Below are 11,589 nucleotides of genomic sequence, written 5' to 3' on the forward strand. Positions count from 1 at the left end.
CAAATCTTAAGTTCAGAATTTGGTGTGAGCAACATGAAAGCATGGATCCATCCTGCCTTGAATCAACAGTTCAGGCTGATGGTGGTGGTGGTGTAATGGTGTGGATGGCTGCTTCCAGCAGGATAGCAAGCCATGTTATAAAGCGCAAATCATCTCAGACTGGTTTCTTGAACATGATAATGAGTTCACTGTACTCAAATGGCCTCCACAGTAACCAGGTCTCAATCCAATAGAGCACCTTTGGGATGTGGTGGAACGGGAGATTTGCATCATGCATGTGCAGCCGACAAATCTGCAGCAACTGCGTGATGCTATCATGTCAATATGGAGCAAAATCTCTGAGGAATATTTCCAGTACCTTGTTGAATCTATGCCACGAAGGATTAAGGCAAAAGGGGGTCACACCCACTAATAGTAAGGTGTACCTAATAAAGTGGCCGGTGAGTGTATATGTAACTTACATTTACAAATATCATAACAAAAACATTAAACCACATTAAATAATCAATTTAAATTTGCATTACATTTTTTTATTAATTCATATTAATATTACATTTCTATTTTTAAACCAGCTGCAAACCATCACTGGGAAAGACCCATACACTCTCATTCTCACACATACTCTACGGACAATTATGCTTACCCAATTCACCTATAGCGCATTTGTTTGGACTGTGGGAGAAACCGGAGCACCTGGAGGAAACCCACACGAACACAGTGAGAGCATGCAAACTCCACACAGAAATGCCAACTGACCGCAAAAGATACAATTTAAAATGAAAATATATATATAATGAAAATCTGTTAAATTTTACATGAAAATTTGACAATGCAAAAAAAAAAATCTATAAATAATAAAATATGTTAAACAATTAAATGCGTTTTGAGCTGCAGACTATAACAAATTAGCAATGACTGCTTAAAATTCAGCTTTTTCCATCACAGGAGTAAATGAAATCTTTTTAATTTATTTTTTAAATCTGTTATATTAAAATGACACGTATGTTCATGTATTTTTATTAAATATATCTCTGTGAGCAGTACAGACTTTAAAACACTAAACATTTAAACAGTCTATGTTTTGTATACTAAAATAGACCTTAATAAACATAATAACACTCCTGACAACAGAATCTAGAGAGTTAAATATTACTCCAAATGAAATATCTCTGTATGACTGCAATGCACATAAGGCAAGTTCATAAATGTGCAAGTTTAGTTTCTGAAGCTCAGTATTAGACAGGATGAACTAAAGTGACAACAGAAAGAGAGAAACAGGTGTCGTGAGGTCAAACAGACGAGCCGTTCATCCAGCGGCTAGAAAACCGAATCAGCAACTCAACCACACGCTCTCACTTTCACACTGTGACTCACACTAAAAGGAAGATCACAGAGCACTGCAATCAAAGAGAGGAAAACACTAATTGTGGTTGAAATGTATTTTAAATATACGCTAAATTTGTCTCAATAAAATATTTTTATTTCAACTTCAATAAACCAAAATCTATTTCAGAATGTTTTTAAGGGTCAATAAATACATTTTTAACCTTGCAGTGGAATGTGTGGGGCTGCACAACATATCGTTTCAGCATCGATATCGCAATAGTCACATCGCAAGATATACAGTGTTGAAACCACAGTTCAAAACACATGAGATTTAAGGAGACACTGCAGAATGTGACCATAATAGCGTGTTTAAAGGCCTGGGAGTGTGTGAGCATTTCAAGAGAGTTTAAAGCATTTTTATAGTGCTTTAAGAAAGATTAATTTCATTGAATTATTTATATGATGAAGTTTCATTCATTCATTTTTTATTAATCTGGGGTTGCCACAGCGGAATGAACCGCCAACTTATCCAGCATATGTTTTACGCAGTGGATGAGGAAACATCCATACACACTCATTCATACACATACACGACAGACAACTTACTGTAGCTTACCCAATTCACCTGTACCACATGTCTTTGGATTTATAAGGGAAACCGGAGCACGGGGAAGAAACCCTCGCAAACATTGGGAGAACATGCAAACTCCACACAGAAATGCAAACTGACCCAGCCGGGGCTTGAACTAGTGACCTTCTTGCTGTGAGGCGATTGTGCTACCCACTGCGCCCTTGTGTTGCCCATGAGGAAGTTTAATTTAATATTTTATTATTCACCTTCTGTACCTGAAAACTGTTCGACTCTTCCCAGAAAACCATAGAGCCCTTTTTTCACTTTAATATTTGCTCCACTGTGTTATTTATGACTGTAGTTTGTTTATTACATGCATATAATTAATTACGTAAAATATATTTCTATATCACTCCCCTGTCAATCTAAATGAATGGAACTATTTAAGTTGTCTGGTGAAATTGTATTTATATCGCAGTGTTTATCGTAGAGGAAAAAAAAAAAAACATCTGTCAAACTTTTTCAATATCTAGTATAAAGTATTCATTATTTTTTTAAAGTTATAACAACACAGTTGAAGTCCGAATTAATTTTAAACACCATTTAAGGACAAAATTATTTGCTCTTTTAAGCTATATTAATTTTCAATAGTCTACAACAGAACAAACCATCGTTATCCAATAACTTGCCTAATTACCCTAACCTGCCTAGTTAACCTAATTAACCTAGTTCAGCCTTTAAATGTCACTTTAAGCTGTATAGAAGTGTCTTGAAAAATATCTAGTCAAATATTATTTACTGTCATCATGGCAAAGATAAAATAAATCAGTTATTAGAGATGAGTTATTAAAACTATTATGTTTAGAAATGTGTTGAAAAAATCTTCTTTCCATTAAACAGAAATTGGGGGAAAAAAATAAACAGGAGGCTAAAAGTTCAGGGGGGCTTCAACTGTATATTGAATAATGCGCTCTAAAGTCTCTTAGAGTAACATATCTCATGTAAATTATGTTCCTCTAAAGATTTTTTTGTGATTTGTTTTTGTCTTTTACAATGGCAGAGATGAGACAGTGGCAGTTTTTTATGAATTAATTAATATTCAATAATATTATTATTTATTTGTTTGTGTGTTTTAATTTATCCCTTTAATAGTATTTTTTATTTAGAAGTTTTGCAGAGCAAATAAAGATTTGCTTAATTGTTTTTTGTATGTTTTATAAAATATGTTTTTAAAAATATGCCATACGCAGCAGATGGCCTTCCAGCTGCTACCCATCTCTGGGAAACACCCATCCATGCACTCATTCACTATAGATATTTAAAACGTTTACAATTATATTTTGCCTAATTAGTTTCCACAAAAACACATTGGCATGTATGTTAGTGTTTTAAATATATATTTTTAAAAATATTAAAAAAAGAATTGTAAAATATAGTTTACAATAAAAAATGTATTATTTAGGCTGAATATTTAAGAGTTTTTGGTGTTTGGTAGATTTTTTAAAAATATTAAATATTTACAGTATCTCATGTATATTATTTTCCTCTCAATAACTTTTAGTGATTTTTTTCCCTGTTACATTAGCAGTTATAAGACAGTGACAGTTTTTTATTAATTATTATTATTCAATAATAATATTTTTTATTTATGCTCCCTAATAGTATTTTTTATTTAGAAGTCTTGCAGAGCAAATAAAGATTCTCTTAATTTTCTTGTATATTTTATTCACCTTATTCTTTGCCGACGAGCGGGCGCAGCCATTTAAATGTTTTTGGCTTGAGACTTCCGGTCTCATTCACGTCCATTTATTTTTAGACATTAAAAACTGCTCGTTACGCTGTTTGATGTTGCAAACTGATATTTCCTTGTTTTAGTATTCTACTTGGTCTGTATAGTCATGCAAACATTTGTTTGTAGAGTAAGTAGTTGTCTGTCGTTTATTATTCCTTGTCATTTCTCCCATAGGCGACTGAATCTGAAGTTCTAAGACAATCGCGAAAACAGGCGCACTTTCACATTTTAGAATGAGGTCAATAAAATATGTTTAAAAATATATATTTAAAATGCTTAATTATATTTTGTCTAATTATTTTCTTTGAAAAATATTTTCTACCAAACCGAGCATCAGAATGGGGAAGAAACATGATTTAAGTGACTTTAAACGAGGGCATGGCAGCCCATATAGCAACCTTTTCTGGCCCTGCTCTGGTCCACACAATCAGCTTTTGCTTGACCCACATGGCGCAGTGAATTACGGTACATGACTGGACCAAGTCTGGCTTTCAGACAAGGGCCAAACATGGACCATATCTAGGCCAAGTCGCAGCCAAGTTAATAACCCAGAACTGGGCCAGAAATGTTGGTGTGTCACAACTGCAATTAAATTGATAAACCCATGAAGCATTGGGCTTTAGACACACTATAGGCAATGCGACCTAATTAGTAGAATCTTTTTCTTTATTCAAAAGTAATATAAATGTGGGTCAAGACAGGCCAAACTTATTGGCCCACATATACATTTTTAACATCTGGGTCAAACACAACATTTGACATTTGGCCCAAATCTTGTGCGCGGCCTTAAAGACAGTGCCACCTCTGTCAAACCCGGGCCATGTTTGGCCCACATGCTGTATGCCAGTGCCAAATAAATGCCAGCTTTATGCCAAATCTGAGCCGGTTTTTCCAATCTTCTATTGTCCAATGTTGGTGAGCCTGTGCAAATTGTAGCCTCAGTTTCCTGTTGTTAGCTGACAGGAGTGTCACCAGTGTGGTCTTCTGCTGCTGTAGCCCATCTGCCTCAAGGTTGGACGTGTTGTGCGTTCAGAGATGCTCTTCTGCAGACCTCAGTTGTAACAAGTGGTTATTTGAGTTACTGTTGCCTTTTTTATCAGCTGGAACCAGTCTGGCCATTCTTCTCTGACCTCTGGCATCAAAGGCATTTGGTACTGTCACTCACTGGATATTCTCTCTTTTTTGGACCATTCTCTGTAAACCCTAGAGATGGTTGTGCGTAAAAATCCCAGTAGATCAGCAGTTTCTGAAATATTCAGATCAGCAAGCACCAATGCCATGATCAAAGTCACTTAAATCCCCTTTCTTCCTCATTCTGATGCTCGGTTTGAACTGCAGCAGATCGTCTTGACCATGTCTACATGCCTAAATGCATCGAGTTGCTGCCATGTGATTGGCTGATTAGAAATTTTCATTAACGAACAGTTGTGCAGGTGTACGTAATAAAGTGGCCGATGAGTGTATTTTGAATGCTGTTGCTGATGCTTTCTATTCATCATGAAATTATGTCAGTGTATTGTTGGCCTTTTTTTAATATTTCGAAATATACATATAATTTAAAATGTATAAAATGACTCCAAAACTGTTATTTTTTACTGCTGCCAATAACAAAAAAGGTAAAAAAGAGGTTAATTAATACTTTAAGATGAGGTCTTCTGTTAAAATGTGGATATATTTAATTCTGTCTCTCAGGTTTATTCAGCTGGGCGTTTGGATCATTTGTTGTCCTGTGAGGAAGAGAGCTCCAGCAACTGGATGTGCTTCATAAACTCCGCTCAATCTCCTTGGCAGCAGAATCTTGCCCCGTTTCAAGTAGGAATGCAGATTTACTTCAGCGCCATGAAGGTTATAATGCCTGGGGAGGAGCTAATGGTGGGGCGGAGCCTAGAGTACAGGCAGCCAATGAGCAGCAGTCTTAGGACTTCCGGTCTGAAACAGCCACCTCCCACACACAGTGAGTGACAGCAGATTGACTTTCATGCTATTATAAGTCATTTACCTGCACGTGGAGTATAGTAAAAGTAAATACATTTATTTATTCATAATCAGTATTTTTAAAGAACAGTAAAAGGATTGTAAAGTTTGCTCTCAGTCAGTTTGACTGAAAATTTGACTTTGTGTTTCTTCAGTAGAGCATTAAAGACAATTATAAACTGAATGTAGTATTAGAATTTTTTAGCCGGGCTAATAATGAACCGAATGCTCATGCAGTATATCAACAAACTTTTACTTTTTTTTTAACACAAAAGCTTTCACTTTCAAATCTTTTAATATAACTTAATACAGTCCAATAAAGGCAGAGCAAACCATCAAAAGCAAAGGGGTAGGGCGAAATCAGCAAATGTACTAAACATATAAGCTCCACATGTATTTGAGCACTTTGAATAAATTATATTAAATCAAATTATGGATTTTACACTGAAAATATTGGCTACCTGATCTTTAAGAGTCAAAAATGCATATGTAGGCAACACAAAATTATTACCCGCCACGACTCCTGATCATAAGAAACTTGTGTGCAAGAAACTGCAGTATCATTTATCCACAACCTCAGCAAACACTGGTTTGCTTGGTTTGGTTTGCAAACTTCTTTTCTGATTGAGATCACAGACATGCACTGAAGTTTGGCATTTTCGGTTTTTGGCCAGAAGAGAAAAATGGGCAAAACAAAACAAATACTGGAAAAAAAGGCCATGCTCCTCTACAGTGTTCAGCGCGCTGGTTTCACTCTCCCTCCAGCCTAAAGTCCTGCTCACAATGTGCAATTTCAGCCACTATTTGCTCGTCTGAGACAATTTGGGAAATCCTAAGCTAGACTCTGTGATATTTGCTCATTGTACTTGCTGTAAGGAATCATTTCAGAATGTGGCAGTAAAAAGTGTCACGCATGGATGGCATCAAACTGATGAGTTTTCTTCCATGTTTTGCGTGACTTTATTGATCTTCATTCTGACATTATGACAGCTGAGATCTTACAGTGTGACATGGAAGTTTGTGACATGTTACAATCATTTAGGTGTATTAAAAATCACATCGTGTAAGCCGGGCCCTGCGTGAAGTGAAGTGGCTTTCACACCAGACGCGTAAAGAGCTGTGCTATGAAACCCATTTTTTTCAATGGCTTACTGTGCACAAGGGTGGCTCGTTGCTTCAGTGGAGCACTGTAGAAATGAATCTATTTGCTTTTGCATCAAATAAAAATTCGTAGTCTATGCATGAGCCTGTAGGATGATTTGCCTGTCTTCTTTAATCTGCACCATTTAAAAATCAGAATAAACCTAAATATAAGAAAAAATTTGACATTTAAGATGGAATTAAATGACATTTAGGAGAGTAAGTGATTGTAATTTAATGTTGGGATTTATACTATACTATACTATACTATACCATACTTTACTATACTATACTATTTTATACTATACTATGCTTAACTTTACTATACCATACTATATTATACTGTACCATACTATACTTTACCATACTGTACTGTACTATACTATACTATACCATACAATACTTTCCTGTCCTACCCTATCATATCCTATACTATACCATACAATACTTTACTATACTAATTTATACTATACTATACCATACCATACTATATCATACAATACTTTCCTATACTATACCATACTATACTATATCATACAATACTTTCCTATACTATACCATACTATACCATACCATAATATATCATACAATACTTTCCTATAATATACTATACCATACCATACTATATCAAACAATACTTTCCTATACCATACTATACCATACCATACTATATCATACAATACTTTCCTATACTATACCATACTATACTATACTAAACTATACTAAACCATTCTATACTATAATTTTTATACTATACTGTACTATACTATACTATACCATTCTATAGTCTACTTTTTTATACTGTACTGTAATATACTATACTATACTATACTACAGAACTCAAAAATATCAGAATCTGATATAATGTGATGGAGTATGCATCTGTATGTAAATTTGTAATATTTAAAAATTATTAAAATAATTTAAAAATAAAACAAAAGACTTTGGTAAAGGTGTAAAAACACTGTTTAACATCATTGACTCTTTAACACTATTTACTGTACACAGCCATGTCTGTTTTTGTCAAAGTGGTTCTCATATTTCAAACGATTACCAAATTCATTGCTTAAATTGAAAATGTTTTTATTATTTTTACCTTCCTCTCAAATATTTTCTAAATCACTTTTTGCACTTTCAGCTGATCCTCAAGGTAAAGTTAGAAAGAGAAAAAGAGGTTACACTGTGACTGAGATCCTGGATCTGGACCCCCGGACTGACCATCACACCGAAACTCCTCTAAACAAACCATTCAGCACCAATGCACAGTCTAAACATGAGAGAAAAGTGACCAGAGATCTGCAGAATCCAAAACTGGCTTCATCTTCAGCAACTTACAGCATCTTCGACAACATACAAAGACATGTTTATACCTCTGCTTTCCCACAATCCTCTCTGCCAAGGTATACACTGCCTATTATTCAATACATGCCTCATAACATTCCCCTTCAACTAGTCCACATGTATCCATCTTCTTTGAGTCCAACATCCAATAGGAATCACTTTTCATTAGTGTCAATTAAAAAAAGCAACTTCAGAAATGAAGCGACAGACTCTATAAAGACTAAGAATAAACCTGAGGACTCAATAAAGTTGGCTCATAGCCAGCCACCAGCCTTGAGTAATGCAACTCATTCTTCATTATACCGTGCTGATGACATCACAGCCAAGTCATTACACACGGGCGTGGCCTCATTGAACATGGGCAGGGCTTCGGCAGATGGCTCCTCCTCCTCCACCACAGAGTCTCATGATGCCATAAAGCAGACTGTGCAAGGTTACAGGTCTTTACCATATCCCTTACAGAGACAGAATGGAAAGATCCAGTACACATGTAACGTGTGTGGGAAGAACTTTAGTCAGCTCTCCAACCTGAAGGTACTTTATTACGAATCACTCTTTTGGTTTAAATAATTATTTTTCCATTTTCCAAGTATAGACATTTACAAACCCCACAACAGATAAGCAGAAAAATAAGATAACATTGACTAATAAAACCTAAATTTTTACTATCTGATCTCCAGGTCCACCTGAGGGTCCACAGCGGTGAGAAACCCTACAGATGCAACATCTGCAGGAGGAGCTTTTCCCAGCTGGCTCACCTTCAGAAGCACATCCAGGTTCACACAGGAGAAAAACCACATGAATGCCATGTAAGAACACACAGAAGATCTCTCAAAGTACAATATCTCACTATGTACAAAACACAAGAGATGACCAAAAGCTATAAATAATTGACTTAAATGCTCAGTATATAATTTTCGCCACTAGAGGGTGTGTATTCACATCAAAAAGGCAGAGTGTAGAATCATGGGAGTTCATTACATACTATGGGACATGCTCCGTCTCACTTGTTAAAATGCATATTTCTCTGGATTTAAACATTCTTCGAAACATTTGAAATGATACATAACTTGAAACACATAATTCAGCAAAATATATAACAGTTGTAGTGGTTTTTGGATATTTTAATGAAAACATTTGACATATTATGCCTTTAAAACCATTCTTCATTATTATAATTAATTCATCGTGGACTTATAAAGTTTTAGGTTTGATTTGTGAAAACTGTATTCAATGTTGGTCAACTATGCCATGAAAAATACTATACTATACAATTCTATACTATACTATACAAATTTGCATATTGGCAAACATTTGTCTTCAAAATTTCGTGAGACCAGGTTTTTTTTATACACCCCCAAATCTGAAAAAGTTGGGACAGTATGCAAAATAAAATAAAAAAATAAAGATTTCTAAATTTACTTTGTCTCTACTTTTTTTTACCCTTACTTTTCACCGCAGACAATACAACAAACATTATTTAAAGGGTTCCTCATGATTTTTATTGTTGTTGTTTTTTATAAACACCACTATTCCACATAAACATAACCACATAAACACATATTCCAATTATAGTTCTTGCAACACATTTAAAAAAAAGTTGGAACAGTAAAGCATTTACCACTTTGTAATGTTTCCATTCCTTTACACAACACTTAAAAGAAGTTCAGGGACTAAAGACACCAAGGCCCAATCCCAATTATACCCCTTAGCCCTTCCTCTTACCCTAATTCTCTTTAGCTTGAAGGCTAAAGGCTAAGGGCAAGGGGTATACACCCCTTCAAACGAAGGACCACAATCCAGACATCCCAAGTCTCCCGGAAGTTGTGGGAGTATCGCGCAAATGCATAGACACTCCCGGAATGCCCGCAAATGAATGATAATCTCCCGGAAATCGCGCGTCTCCCGTAAATACATTGCACACCCCTCTCTTCACCGCATCCCTCCTAGCTCTTCAGGTACGTCACGCGCAACTCACGCCCACCACTCTTTAGATACGTCGTGCGTGCACACGCCTCCTCAGATACGTACATTGCTCACTCAGATACGTACATTGCTGGTCGAACCCAGAGAAATCGACAGTGCTTCTGGACACTGTTAACATAGGGCTTCCTTTTAGCACAGTACAGTTTTAACTGGCATTTGTGGATGTAACTATGTCTTGTGGTATGGTTTGCCAACATAGTCCTGAGCTCCTGTGGTGATATCAGTAATATGATGAATGAGGATTCTTGATGCAGTGCTGCCTGAGGGATCGCAGATCACGGTAGTTCAGCTTAGGCTTGTGCCATTGTCCTTTATGCACTGAAATTCTTCCAGAATCCTTTAATCTTTGAATGATGTTATGCACTGTTGAAGGTGAAATATCCAAATGTCTTTCTATTTTTCTTTGAGGAACTTTGTTTTTAAACATTTCAATCATTTTCTCTTGTATGTGTTGGCAAACTGGTGATCCTCTGCCCATCTTTGCTCCTAAAGGACTAGGTCTTTCTTGGATGCTGCTTTTGTACCAAATCATAATTAATCACCAGTTGAGATAACCTGTTTTGTTCACTATTTAACCAATTAATGCTTTAATTTAATTCATAAAGTTTTTAAAAAGTCTTTCACCTGATTGGTGAAACCTGATTGGTGTGTTTCCTGCACAGGTGTGTGCCAGACGTTTCAGCAGCTGCAGTAACCTGAAAAAACACCTGCGGCTCCACTCAGGTGAGCGGCCGTATGTCTGCAAGCAATGCTCTGCCAGCTTCACCCAGCACGTCCACCTGCGGCTCCACAGGAGGATTCATGCCACCCCACAGTCACACCAATGCCCGCACTGCCCTCGCAGGTACACACACATCTGCAGCCTGCAGATCCACCTCCAGCAGTTCTGCCCCTCCTCCAGCACTACAAGCCCAGCCTCCCTGCTGGGCTTGGCTAATAAGGAAATCGAGCGGTTTGATGTCAGCGAAGAGGCGGAGAGGCTTGAGGTTAGCATGGAGATGGAGGCTATAAAGAGGATGTGTCATGTGATCTGGGCACAGACTCTCGCAGGTGCATCTGTCCTCCAGCAGGGGGCAGCACACATCAACACAATCAAAAGTGGATCGTCCTGCTCTCTGATTCCTAATGTTTCTGGTAAACAAGAAGCTAGTGAGTAGATTGAGGGATATTTGTTTGTTGATATAAGAAGTTTGTTGTTTTTGGCTAGTTTGGTATTAAATGAGCAAACATTTAAACGTGCTGTATGTACGTTTTTGACTCTCCAAAAGCATAAAATTGCCGCTATTTTAGTAAAGGCTCGTACACACCGGGACGCTTTTTGTTGTATTTATCGTCAGCGTTTTTCAAGACGTTTTTCCAGATTCAAACCGAAGCGATTTTCACTCGTGTCGAACAGAAGAGTATGCAAAATCACTCCTTGACATTAGACGGCACTACACAACTTTAAAGGGCCATGAAA

At 36.6% G+C, this 11,589-nt stretch overlaps 1 protein-coding gene across 13 annotated transcripts in view; it reads left to right on the forward strand.

Annotated features, from left to right (window-relative positions):
* Positions 1–11,589, forward strand: part of prdm1c (PR domain containing 1c, with ZNF domain) — a 25,619-nt gene extending 14,030 nt beyond the window's left edge. For all 13 annotated transcript variants that reach the window (XM_017352572.4, XM_073933706.1, XM_073933702.1 and 10 more), the window contains 4 exons: positions 5,382–5,643; positions 7,942–8,678; positions 8,825–8,953; positions 10,793–11,589. In XM_017352572.4, the coding sequence (XP_017208061.1) occupies positions 5,382–5,643; positions 7,942–8,678; positions 8,825–8,953; positions 10,793–11,287 (1,623 nt within the window). In that variant the 3' untranslated portion in view covers positions 11,288–11,589. The remainder of the gene's footprint in view (positions 1–5,381; positions 5,644–7,941; positions 8,679–8,824; positions 8,954–10,792) is intronic.

The sequence above is a fragment of the Danio rerio genome, chromosome 20, assembly GCF_049306965.1.
Source record: "Danio rerio strain Tuebingen ecotype United States chromosome 20, GRCz12tu, whole genome shotgun sequence".
Classification (NCBI taxonomy): domain Eukaryota; kingdom Metazoa; phylum Chordata; class Actinopteri; order Cypriniformes; family Danionidae; genus Danio; species Danio rerio.